Source organism: Hyalella azteca, unplaced genomic scaffold, assembly GCF_000764305.2.
Source record: "Hyalella azteca isolate HAZT.00-mixed unplaced genomic scaffold, Hazt_2.0.2 contig5264, whole genome shotgun sequence".
In the NCBI taxonomy this organism is placed as follows: domain Eukaryota; kingdom Metazoa; phylum Arthropoda; class Malacostraca; order Amphipoda; family Hyalellidae; genus Hyalella; species Hyalella azteca.
The window spans coordinates 125586-139304 of NW_025935459.1; the positions used below are offsets into that span (position 1 = coordinate 125586).

Consider the following 13719-nt stretch of genomic DNA (forward strand, 5'->3'; position numbering starts at 1 on the left):
GCGAAATTCATTAGCTGCATAAAATACTCTCTGCTGTGGTGTTCGAGTTCCGGTTGACATGAAAACTTGTGGTTCCAAAAATGGCGGGAAAGCTCTAATCGCCCTGCTCTGAAGGCAATTCATATAAATAATAATATAATCCACGCCTACGCTGGAGGAAGTTCAAACTTCAGAGGTGGAACTAAATGCAGTAAATTTGCAGTAAGTCAGAAAATACTAGAAAAATACCAGATTTAGGCATATATACCAGATCTAAAATATTCATACCAGACACCTTTTGAAAATACCAGATTTGTGAAATCTGGTATAGAAATATACCATCTGGCAATGCTGGTTCAGCGTTACTTGATCATCTACAGACGATGTTGCCATTCCATTCAGATGAAAACTGTGTCTAAATCAGAACTGTGTCAGACGGCTCCGCGGCCCGCGCCGAGTGCTGCGCGGCGCGGAATCGATGACCGTGATTTGCACGAACGTCTGTGCGAAAAAAATATAATTAGATTGATTTACGCGAGAAATTTCCCCGTTTATATACATCTTCATGAGTGTGGGGTACGGGTAATAAGGGACGCATAGTGGCAAACCACAGATTTTTTAGAATCAGTTCATTTTTAATTTCCTCATTTACTGAAGATTTAAATCAATTTCTTATGTATGATACTGCTGGTATCCAGGATATTTTACTGGTCTACTTACCACACTCAGGAATCAGGATGATGTATGTTTTCGGTGAATTTTCCCGCGCATTTTCACTTTTTTTAAGTCATTGCTGTGCACAGTTGGCACAATGTAATGAAAATTGATTCTCTTCGCGCACTTGTTTGTGCAATCAAGGCCATCAATTCTACGTCGCGCTGCCGTGCACGAGCAGTTTGTGGAGGAACAGACGTAATACTCAGTACAGTATAGTCAAATGGGGTAAGACAGGATCACAGCCTTCATGGGGTAAGAAAGGACCGGCCCATGGCGTGCATTCTAACTGCACTGAATTCAATTTGATGAAATAATATGTTAGAGCAATCATTGCCAGTCATTTCAGTGTTTGTTTCAACCCTGTTCTGCAAATAATGAATTTTTGGTTAATTTTTAAAGAAAATCTATGTAAAGAAGGGTCACAAAATAGTTAACCCTATTTGGGAAATAAGCTCTGTCTGATTACAAAATTTTTTTTGGCCAGGTTTGTGGATGTAGGCAGGTAACCTCAAGTAATAAGCAACTTTTGAGACATACTAGGCATTCCTACCTGCTACCATCACTGCCTGACATCTATTCTAAAATGGGGTAAAAAAGGACCAAACATGGGGTAAGACGGGACCACTACATGATCCTGTTTTACCCCACAAGTGGTCCTATCTTACCCCACAAATGGTCCTCTCTTACCCCATAGTTTATCAAAAGTAGCTTTTAAGTGAATATATTATTGAGCATAAGTAAACATGGAGTATTTTGGTGACAATTTTCATCTTTTGCTCAAAATAACCATTCTAACTCGTTAGCTTTTTTAATTAGAGAAATTTAGCTTACTATTGAAAATTGTATCAAGGGGATGGAGAAAATAGGGATGTCTCTTCCCATTAGTGAGCTGCAGAGCTATGTGCAAGAGTGATTGGGGGGAAAAATCATTGTGTAAAACATAAAAAACAATTATTATCATAACTTTGTGAGAGGGCACGGGCTATGTTTGAAGAAGTGCAGCACAAATGCAGTTAGCAAGAAAACACATGATGTCTGACTCTCAAGTTATTATCCACTGGTTTTATTACCAATTTGATGAATTTTTAGACAATGACACTAATGGAATATACATGTAGCATTTAGCAGTCCTCTACAATGAATCAAAGCCAACCTACTATTACTATGCTTAACGAAGTTTTCTTGTAACAAAAACTCCAATCTGACTGATATTAGAGTTGATTTCCTGCAGCACAAAACAGTAACAAGTGGTTGTTTAATCAAATAATGTGTTTCTAGATGGATAATATTGAATATCATGTTTGCACTTTTATTAAAAATCTTGTAACACAAGAATTACCAGTTGGTCCTGTCTTACCCCATGCCTGGTCCCATCTTACCCCAATGGGGTAAGATGGGACCAGCTCACTTTTTTTAATCTGTACAGAAAACTATGTTAGATGCAAAACGTCTGAGTTGTAGCTTAGGAGCCCATTGCATATATACACCTTGTGATAGGTTTAGGGTTTTTAGTTATTCTTGGTATTGATGCTACAGGCTTGTTAGTGATTTCGGTCCTGTCTTACCCCATCTGACTATATGCCTTTAATTATCTTTCAATAATATATGATTTTTCTTGATACGGAAATTTGGTGAATGAGAAATCTAGAACTTTATTTTAGAATAAATTTTCTCCAAAGTCATATGGCAACAATGAACACCGTCTGTTTACATTTCGTATGTATAATAGCCGCAGTTTACGATTACCGTAGGTTCCATATCCGACAAGCGGATGAGTCAGAAGTAACCCAGACATCGGGACATGTCTTACATTTATTATTGTCAGTTTGACTCGCGTAGTTGATATAAACATTGATCTTTGATGACCAACGAAATATAACTTTTTAATAGGGAGACTTCATGTTTATTATACTACAAGTAATGATCTTTATTTAATTAGAGCCGCGTTGCCGCGCGTCCATATTTAAACTATTTTAGCTTTCTAAAGTACGGCGCACGGCGCATTTTTTTACCAGCATAGTACGGCGCACCGCGCAGGTCGTTAAAATGACAAAATAAATTCCCGCGCACCTGGCACATCTTCCTGACCATGATCTACTTATAGGACTCACAAATGAACTTGAGGGAGAGTCTAAAAAACTCTCTGCTTTGCAAAATTGCCAATATGAATTTAGGGACGCCTGGGATGGACAGGGTACCTAATAAGGGACAGTCCTCTGACTGTCTGAAATTTTTTGTAGAAATGTTGTAGCAGCTGAATTTATTGAAATATTCATAGGGTAAACGCGGTATTTTCCGACACATTAAGGACGCATCGAGAAATGAAAAACTATAAAAAAATAACCGTATGCGTTACTCGAGTTCTGTTTGCTTTACGTGACTCTCAAAACACCGCACTACGTGCCACTGCGTAGTGACAAAGCAGAGAGTTTTTTAGACTCTCCCTCAAGTTCACTTTTGAGTCCTATAAGTAGACCAGTAAAGTATATCATGGATACCAGCATTATCATACTTAAGAATTTTTTTTTAAATCTTGAGTAAATGAGGAAATTAAAAATGAACTGAATATAAAAAAGCTCTGGTTTGCCACTATGTGTGCCAGCAACGATGAAACATCACAAAGTGTTGCCATATTTATTTAAAAGTCTTTAGAATGCAAACCTTCCAAATCTCTAATATTTTGATGCTGTGTGTGACTAAATTTGACACATTGTGAGACGAATTCCGGCCGTGCTTCAAACTCTACTAATACATAATTCCAACATCATTGTGTTCAAATTCCGATCGCTGTGTGAGCTGTATTGGAATACGACACGGCTTTGAATTAGAACACTATTGAATATTGAACACTAATTAATTAGGCTTTTAATTAACAACTATTAAGCTTTTAATTAAGAAAATTTTAATTTTTGCACAAAGCTTGGAACGAGCTGTGTGTGTCCAATTCAAGTTGTGTCCGAATTAGTTTTTGTGTCTAAATCTGTTTCTTAACTTAATCATCTATTAATTTATTTACCACTTGAAATCAGCAAATACAAGTATACTTAAAGGATTCCTAATATATTCACAGACATATTAANGTGACATGAAACTTCCATTTGGAGTCGCAAGGCCAAGGTGAGACATTCTTTCCCCTACATTCTTTACCTTACTCATATGTTTATAATTATTTCTTTCACTATTCCCGTTACGTTTGTTGGAGACGTTGGTCTTGCCGTCACGATATGACGGTGGCAATTTAGCTGCGGGCAACTCTGCCAAGCTGTGCACAACGACTTGCAATGCAAGGCAGTCCTCATGGCATTATGTGTTGCTGTGGACATGCCACTAGGGCAGTAGAGTTCCGAAAAAACATCAAGGCTGAAGTTGCTTTGAATGGGGCTCATTTTTCGGACCCGCGGAAGTGAGTCTGAGAAGCCTTAACCCTCTACGGCCTGAGATGAGTAACCAGAGCAGTATTGTCACCAGCCTACTTCCCAAAAAGGATACGTTCTAGTGCTGTCTCTTATACACATCTAATTGTATTTTGGAAACGTCGCAATCTATTAAAATGTCATTCGGAAACCTGCTTTTCGATCTCCCGGCTCCAGCTAGAAATTTGGTTCGACTCATTGAAAAGACAAACAAGAAGATTGTAAATAAAAAGCATGCTCCGGTCTTCAATCAAACTTGCATAAAAGAGAAGCTTTTGCCAAACTACACCAATATATATATATATATACGGTATATATATATATATATATGTCACAGACATATAAACCATAATATTCTTTCTACACAAACAGTTTATCAATATTTGGTAGAGCAAGGTCAACTATCAACTTTGACACATTTTTTGACAACTTTGACACATTTTTTGACAACTTTGACACATTTTTTGATGATCTCACTGGGTGGCATGTACTGTCTCTCTTTGGATCTCAACATTTTCCCGCCAGACGGCCCAAACCTAGTGTTTTGGCAATAGGTTGGCGCGCAAAGGTATGACGTCACTATTTCGACCATCAACAAATGCGTGGAACTAAGACAAAGCTTAATATAAAGGAAAAACTAGAGAGGTGTCGGAATTACTCACGATGTTGGAATATACCGCGTTTACCCTAGTTCAAAACTAAAAATAGTGTCGTAATTTTCAAAATTTTTCCCATCTATTTAGCATAAAGGAATTTCAGAAATCATACATTTACTAGTTACTAGTTAGGTACTACCTCTAAAAATATTTGAAAAAAGTGTGGAAAGTGAGATTTTGGAAGAGTACCTCTGCTAAGGTCTGTAGCAAAAAAAAATGTTTGCCGTATTAAAAGATTTTACTCGCATTAAGTTAGCACACAGGTGTTGGCTTAAAAATGTTTCCTCATTCTCAAAGGGAATGGTGGCCGTTTCTGCAGGAGGGGGTAAAAAGGGATACCCCCAGAGGTATTAAGGGTCTCCTGTAAAAACTCGTTTACAGTAGAACTAGAAACTTGGTTAGCAAAGGCTCCAGTTAAAAAAAAAAAAAAAATCAATTAACAACTAACAATTTTGATTAAATTTACCTTGTTCAGCAAGAAAAATTTCACTTAACAAAAAAATTAGTGCATCATCTTCATTGGTCATCACAGAATTGTTCATAGAATGTCATAGAATTGTGCACTGGGCAAGATAGAATGAAAAAAACTTATTTATTTCTCCAAAAAATATGATGGTTGTCACTAAAATATTCCATTCTGTTTCAGGCATGTTTTTATAATAATGTTTATTTTTATTTTAGTAAATTTGCTTGACTTAATTAAAATGGTGCAAAATTACAAGCCGTCCTGTAAGCTTACGGGTACAGAAGAAATGCTATATGTCTGCTGATATGAAGCTTGCAGTGGAAAAGTACATGCTCGATGGCATGTGTATGGATACTGTTACCGTATGTCACATCAATAATACAGTGATGTATGGACAAGGTAAATTAATATCAATAAAAGAAAACAATAAAATATCATTATCATATCAATATCATATCACTCATATCAATGAAAGAAAACAAGTTGAAATCACAGAAAATGTCATTTATTAAACATCTACATCATATACAAAAGAAGAGGAGGTCTTCAGAGTACTGTTAGTAATGGATGAGTACACTCTGCATGCTTCAGACATTTAAAATTATGTTTAATTTCAAGTGTCCTTCATTACCCCAATCCCAGGAGTAATTCAAGAAGCTTTCATTTTGTATTTGGCACCCTACAAATAGCATATGTAATTTTTTCAGATATGCCATATGGTAGCCTTTGCAAAGACCTTTAAAATGAGTCCAAACTCATTTATGAAATGTTTCATGGTGAAAAGTTATTGACAATAAATGCTCAAAACTGAACCTTATTACTCTGTTCAACAGTAGATATATATGGTAATTGTGTTTTATTATAAAATTATTAAAATAGAATGGTTAAATTAAATTGAAGGCTGTCAACTTTTATGCTATGTTGCTGGTAAGGTTATTGGCATTGACTCAATAAGTAATGACTATTGTCTATGAGTGAGATATTTGAATTTACTCACTCTCTTCTGAGCACTCTGGAATGTGGCCAGCTTCCAAGATCTCTGGTCAAAATTTTTGAAATTCTCTGGCCTGTTTGTTTTAGTTATTCATCTTTAGAACAATGAAGTAGCTTTTCTTAGTTTTAGTGCATTATACAGTGTTTTCAGTCTTGAGATGACTACTCAATTTAATGCTACAATTTTACTCATAAATCATAATTGATATGAGAAATTTGTTTCTATTGATGTCTGATGTAGTTCAGTCAGAAGTTCAGAACTTCACTAAGAAGGCTTAGTGAATAATATTTACCAACTGGCTTTGTCTATTATTTGAAAAAAAAAACCAGTCTCATAAAATATTTTTCATTATTTTTTTGTGTTTCCAGGCCTGGTGCTGTGGAATTAGATTATTGCATTTAGGTGTGAAGTGTGAAATTTAACACTTTATTCTCTCATTACCTATAAGCCATATTTCATATAAGCACAAGTCTACTTGTTTGTTAACAAAGTTGCAATGGGTCGTCGTGGTGGTGGATTTGCTCCTCGTCCTCCCCCGTGAGTGTTCAAATTAAATATGCTTTTTGTTGAATTATGAATTGATTTATGGCATATTTTTTAAATAAACTCAAGTTACTATTGCAACAGTAACATTGTTTGTGCTTTGTGTTGGAATGAACTCTATAATTTACCTATATATTGGCAAAATCTGGCAATGGTATATAGTACTACACATATTTAGTTAGATTTTAAGTGGAAGCACTTCATTTTCATTTAAATATGTATATTATTGTTCAGGGTAACAAATTACTCATTTCAGGCTTTCTTTTCTCAATTGCTTAAATTTTCATCTCTGAAAGTTACAAATTTTTCTGTTTATTTTATTTTTTTTTTTTGCAACAGATAATGAAAGTGAATTATTTGAATGAATTATTCTAATTCCTTTGATCCTTATACGACGAAAATGCTGTGAAACTGAAGTTAAGATAAGATTTTATGAATTTTTGGATCCAAAATTAGAATGATTACCTTTACTTATTTGAATAATTATTCATTTTATTATGTGATGTTCAGAAGGAGAGCACCTGCTCCAGCACCTCCACCAGCTCGTCCCCCTCCACCTGCAGCAGCTCCTCCTCCACCAGCAGCTGCTGCACCTGCTCAGGGACCTGGTCTTATGGCACAAATGGCAGCCACTGCTGGTGGAGTAGCCGTTGGCTCGGCTGTGGTCAGTTTTTTGAAAGACTAATTAGAAAAGCTGCTTTACTTACCTGGACTGAAGGCAGATAAATAAATATATGTATATGAATATTTAAATATATATCTCATAATATTGGCTGTTTGACCAATTAATGTAATTCTGTTGAATATTTCTTACTAAAGTGTTGAGTTCAGGCTCCATGAAACCATGTCTGGATTTCTTAATTTTTATGTCCTGTGTTTGTAAAAGTTAAAATCCTTTTCCATGAATTATCACTGGTTGGGTTATTATGTTTTCAATGATTCATTTAATTTATGGAAATGACTTAAAGGGTTCAATTTTATTACACTTCCCAATTTTTTTTTCTTTCATTCTCTGATTCACATAACATGTATAGATATTAAAAATTTATATGCCATGGCTAGAATGGTTGCTTATATTGCAATATAATTCTTAATTTTAAATTTGAGCTGGACACAAAGCTCTTGCTTATCAGTTTGAGAATCAGTTTCTTATTCTATACAGTACCTATAGGTTTAGTACCTATATATATGTTAGCTTTGTTCGTGTATGATACTGCAAACATTTGTTTCATCACTTCTCAAAATTCTGCCTGAGAAGGAGTTGATTGATATGTTTTATTGTCTGTTCCATAGCTTGAAATTTGTTGTCATGAATCCCTAAAGATTTCAACATGGATTTTACTTGCTTTTTTACCCAACATTGCTTTGTATGCAGGGACATGTTATTGGTCATGCATTGACCAGTGGAGGTGGCAGCTCTGATTCACAGCAGGCTGCGCCTCAGCAGCAGCCACAGCAGTCAGGATACCCACAACACTACCCTCAGCAATACCAACAGGTGAGGATCTAGCACTTGATAATAACTAAGATGCCTTTAACATTGTGGTGGTCACGTTTGCAATCTTCTGTTGCCTATGAATATTTGACAAAGTTTGCAGTTAACCTAGGTATATCTTTGTTGCCCTCAAATCAATAACACAAGATCTGTATGGCAAATGACTAAGGACCAAACAATTTTTGTTTTGAATACACAATAAAATTTTTTTTGTTGATTATTGAACAATTACCTTTATCTCCAAAATACAGAATTTAAACTATTGTTATCATTTTACTAATTCAGCTTGGAAGTTTGAACCAATGATGAAATAATTGGATACATGTTTTCAACCATTTCATTACCTTCACAGCAATGTATTTTCTTTGCATCTTCTAACGAATTGATATAGTTTTGCAAATATCCATTTATGATTATTATTGTAACTTGAGAAACATTTGTTGCTACTATATAAGGCTTAATAAAAGAGCTGCAACTTTACATTAGGCACCGCAGCAGAGCGAATTCGACGGCCCCTGCGCGTGGGAGGTGAAGCAATTCCTGCAATGTGCACAGTCACAGTCTGACGTGAGCCTCTGCGAGGGATTCAATGAAGCACTGCGACAGTGCAAGGCTAGATTTGCTGGTGAGTCAATGAAGCACTGCGACAGTGCAAGGCTAGATTTGCTGGTGAGTCAATGAAGCACTGTGACAGTGCAAGGCTAGATTTGCAGGTGAGTCAATGATGAGTTAATGAAGCACTGCGACAGTGCAAGGCTAGATTTGGTGGTGAGTTAATGAAGCACTGCGACAGTGCAAGGCTAGATTTGCAGGTGAGTCAATGGAGCACTGCGAGTTGCGACAGTGCAAGGCTAGATTTGCTGATGAGTTAATGAAGCACTGTGACAGTGCAAGGCTAGATTTGGTGGTGAGTCAATGAAGCACTGCGACAGTGCAAGGCTAGATTTGTTGATGAGGTGAGTCAATGGAGCACTGCGAGTTGCGACAGGTGCAAGGCTAGATTTGCTGATGAGTTAATGAAGCACTGTGACAGTGCAAGGCTAGATTTGGTGGTGAGTCAATGAAGCACTGCGACAGTGCAAGGCTAGATTTGTTGATGAGTTAATGAAGCACTGTGACAGTGCAAGGCTAGATTTTCTGGTGAGTCAATAAAGCTCTGCGACAGTGCAAGGCTAGATTTGGTGGTGAGTCAATGAAGCACTGCGACAGTGCAAGGCTAGATTTGTTGATGAGTTAATGAAGCACTGTGACAGTGCAAGGCTAGATTTTCTGGTGAGTCAATAAAGCTCTGCGACAGTGCAAGGCTAGATTTGCTGGTGAGTCAATGAAGCGCTGCGACAGTGCAAGGCTGGATTTGCTGGTGAGTCAATGAAGCACTGTACAGTGCAAGGCTAGATTTTCTGGTGAGTCAATGAAGCACTGCGACAGTGCAGGGATTTGCTGGTGAGTCAATGAAGCACTGCGGCAGTGCCAGTGCAAGGCTAGATTTGCTGGCAAGTCGATAATTTTATTAAATGTCAGTATTTATGCTGAAGAGTTCACCAATTTAAAGAATACTACATGTAGGTCTGGCAAATTTTCTAACCGTTACAAAGAAGTTTTTGTGTATTTTATTTACTGTGCTCATAGATAAATGCGTTCATTCTTAGCGATATTTTGTTTACATTGCCTAATGTTAACTTGAATTTACTCAAGAGGTTTGACTCAATTATTCTTCTCATCGCTATTGACTGAATTGCATTCTATGTCCCAGGTGCTGCTGCGCAGTAAAGTAAGGTCGTCAACGTTGGCCAGTCATGCCGCAGTACAGCGCCCTTTGTGATGAAGATTTCTCCTTATCTGAATTGTTGAGACATTGCATGTCAGAATTAGACTGATACTTCGAAACTGAAGTTTCATATAATTTGTATTTTTACTTTCATTGGGCATAAAGATTGTCACACACTAGTTAACAATTGTTTTTCTCAGTACATCCTATCTCGTACAGTCGAAGAAATATTAAGGTCTTTGAAAAAGTTGCTGAATTGTCCAGATCATGCGTGTAATATATCCATTGAATCCCTTGTGTTGAAAGTTGTTGGTTGTAAGTATGTCATTAATAAATACGAAATCTAATTACCTGCCAAGTTTTACTTTAATTTCCTCAACAATAAAATTGTCAAGTTTATTAATTATTAAGATAACAATGTATTTGTTTTTGAGTGCTGAAATGCATTTTGGTTTAACGTGAAGCTGCCAACGTATTAGCTAGCTTTGAGTTCATTTAAACCCTTTGATAGTAAGAAATGCTGCATCAAATTGTTCTAGAGTGGAAGCGTTAGAGATCACTTGACCATTAAAGCGAATAAATTTACCGAGTCGTTCCTTTACTGACTTCTAGAATAATTATCGAACTACCGACATCCTAGCGGTGATCACAAGGCGCCTCGAACTTGATTAGTGTTGTATGGATGCAGTAGGTAGGATCATTCACAGCTGGAAGTACCTTGGAATGGAAACCACAATACTATGCTCAGAGCTGGGCAGCGCTACTTTGAAATGTAGCGGCCGCTACCGCTACATGCTCCAAATGTAGCGGGCGCTCCAGCTACCGCTGCAATTACTTAAATATAGCTCCGCTACCGCTACTAAAAATGTAGCGGCCGCTACATGCATGGTTTGATGCTAGACGTAGCGCGCTACTGCCCACCTCTGGTAACAACTAACATGTTGACACTAGTAACAGGCTGAGGTAGACAACATAACACCGAAATCTTTCGTACAGCTTTATTCTGTAATTTATATTCTGTATGTATCATGCTGGTTTTTAAATAATATTTAATACTATTAAATAAAATCTAAAGGCTTTATCTATTAATGTATCGGTAGCGCTGTAGCGGCAAAACCTCGTATCGCTACTCAAATATGTAGCGGTCGCTACATATAGCGGGGCTACTGCCCACCTCTGACTATCCTGCATTATGGAATCATCAGGCCAATTCGAGCGGGGGGCAAAAATTTCTTCTCGCGTGTCGTTTCATGAATAATTGTGGCCTTGACCGAGCTATGATTTACTTCAGGGCCAGCAATCTCCCAAGATTTCGTGACTGTTGGTGGGCGTAATGCTTTCATAACGTTGATTAAAGATTGGTCAAGAGAGTCTGAGGACTTGGTAGCAGGTGTGTCTACTTTTTTTAATCACGTGGTCAGGTTGAGTGCAGTCACCGGAGACCATATATAATATAAATTATTGACCAAAAACGTGACATAAGCTATGGGTCAGTGTTATTATTTAATGGCTTTATTAGCTTATATTTTGGAAGGTACAACATTTGCAACTTTCATGGCATGGTTTCGGTGAATGAAAATAACGTGCAAGGCAAGGCTTGGCGCTAGGGGATGCCCTGGGCGCTGTCCAGGGCATCCCCTGGGCAGGCAGGGTGGCCCAGTGGTTAAAGTTCAGAGTACCAGGATTGGAGCAGAGAGGCGCGGGTTCGATCCCAGCTCTGTGCGCCAGTTTCTTGTCAGAATCGGCAAGGAGGCCGGGCGGTTAAACACAGCAGAATTGTAGCAGTGAGTTGCGAGTTCGAGACCTAAAATGCTGTAAATGTTCTGCGAGGTTAAGAATCGGCGACAGGCCTACGGCCTAATAAACACGTCTCGGACAAATTTACGGCCGGACCTGCGGCCGGTCTCGCGGCCGCCGGACTAAAAACATAGAAAAAACCTAGCTAATCAACGAAAACCTCGCAGGTTAGGTCCAGTTAGGAACAGGTTCCATTAAAAACACAAAAAATCTAGAAAAAAACAATAAAATCACTAAGAAAACCTTTCGGCCGCGAGACCGGCCACGGGTCTGGCCGTAAATTTGTCCGAGACCTCTAATAAACGCTGAAACCGCTATTATTATTATTTATCAGAAATGCCCGCAAACATGTCGGAATGGGGGATTCTTGCTCTTCCGAGCTTTCCTCCATTGATACTAGCAAATCATCTATACCGCTATAAGGTAATCAAATTTCTACACTAACTAAAATTTAGATAATACTTGTCTAATAGATTGTGACGTTACGGAGCTGAATTATTTATAATGAAGTTTGTATCAAATTTTTATTGATATTCCTGCTTCAAAATTTTATGTAATGCATTTATGGCAGTTTATTTACCGCAGAAATCTCATTAAATGTTATGTAAAAAGAAAAAAAATATTCTATATGAGCATTTTGGCTTGGGTTTAACAAGACGGAACCACATGCATCATTAAACGACTGGAAGTCAATATCGTTGAAGCACACATGCTACGTCGGCAGTTGAATTTGGTGTTATCCGAAAGGAGTTCGTGCTTGTGCTAGTTGTGTAGTAGATTTATATGCATGATTTAAAATATAAAAAGCCGCTTCAGCTGAGTTGATGAAACTTTAATATTACTAACTCGCAACTTCTCAAGAATTACGTTGCCTTTGTTTTGAAATTCAGCTCGGCTGCCAGTGCCAGCCATATTGTGTTGGAATTTTTTCGCAAATACACACATGCATTATGGCCGCTGTTACTGTTGGTTTTCGATGGCTTGATATTCTAGAAAAAGAATTTGACAAAGCATTTGTTGACTTGGAAGTTTTAGTTGGTAAGTAATAATTAATGTTTAGAGATATATTACATCCAACTGAAACAAGCTCCTACCTATAATATAAAACGATCTTTAATCAGGGTGGAATCTGACGACTTCAGATAATCAGATTCAGGTATAACAAACAAGGCTAACAAGGTGTTGAAAATATCTGCTAACCAAGGTGAAAAATTGAGAGTTGAGACTTAATTTTTGAAGCAATGCTTTCAATTAATTTGAAGCTTTTGATTTAAATTTGGAGCTATGCATTCAATTAATGAATTTAATTTGAACTAAATTTTTAAAGCAGAATGCTAATTTATTAGAACTATGAATGAGAATGAATTGTCTTGAATTGAATCTATGGTTAATTTTTCGAAGCTTTGGAGTCTGGTCTGAGTAAATTTTTCTAGCTTCTGACCAGGTCTCATTCTCATAGTGTGGCACAAGAGTCGTTGTAAAATTTATCTCAAGGTCATCTGGTCGTTGAACAACCGCATGCCAGTCGATAGTCGATAGGATTTATGCAGTCGATAGTCGATAGGTTTCTTCAGTAGTTCGATAACTTAACAATGAAAACACTAGTGACTAGTCGTTAATAATGAGATAACCTTAAGTCTATGTACATTATATTCTTTAGTTTATATACAACAAACACCTAACAGATAATGCATTAATGTTTAATTTTTCAAACCAGCAGAGCCTTCTTAGGTTTCTTTACTAATGAATTCACCGCTTCACCTCACCGTAAATATTGTGCGTAAACAAATGCAAGCTTTCCCTAAAATACGGAGGTCACACCTTACTCTTATCCAGAACTGCTTACTCAGTTTTAAATACTCAATCACCAGAATTATCAAACCTCAACTCT

The 13719-nt window shown here is 37.2% G+C and overlaps 1 protein-coding gene across 1 annotated transcript; it reads left to right on the top strand.

Moving 5' to 3' along the window:
- The first annotated feature begins 6593 nt into the window (after positions 1-6593).
- LOC108672966 (coiled-coil-helix-coiled-coil-helix domain-containing protein 10, mitochondrial) lies at positions 6594-10381 on the top strand. Its single transcript, XM_018160737.2, has 5 exons — positions 6594-6762; positions 7279-7432; positions 8144-8266; positions 8750-8888; positions 10017-10381. Exons 1-5 carry the CDS (start codon positions 6722-6724, stop codon positions 10031-10033), a joined length of 474 nt encoding a protein of 157 aa, XP_018016226.1. The 5' UTR covers positions 6594-6721; the 3' UTR covers positions 10034-10381.
- Positions 10382-13719: the final 3338 nt, after the last annotated feature.

Bases quoted from the DNA above. Each gene is read 5' to 3' on its own strand.
- LOC108672966 (XM_018160737.2), top strand. From the start codon at position 6,722: ATGGGTCGTCGTGGTGGTGGATTTGCTCCTCGTCCTCCCCC. The intron at 6,763-7,278 runs GTGAGTGTTCAA...TGTGATGTTCAG, and splicing joins TTTGCTCCTCGTCCTCCCCC to AAGGAGAGCACCTGCTCCAG. The intron at 7,433-8,143 runs GTCAGTTTTTTG...CTTTGTATGCAG, and splicing joins TAGCCGTTGGCTCGGCTGTG to GGACATGTTATTGGTCATGC.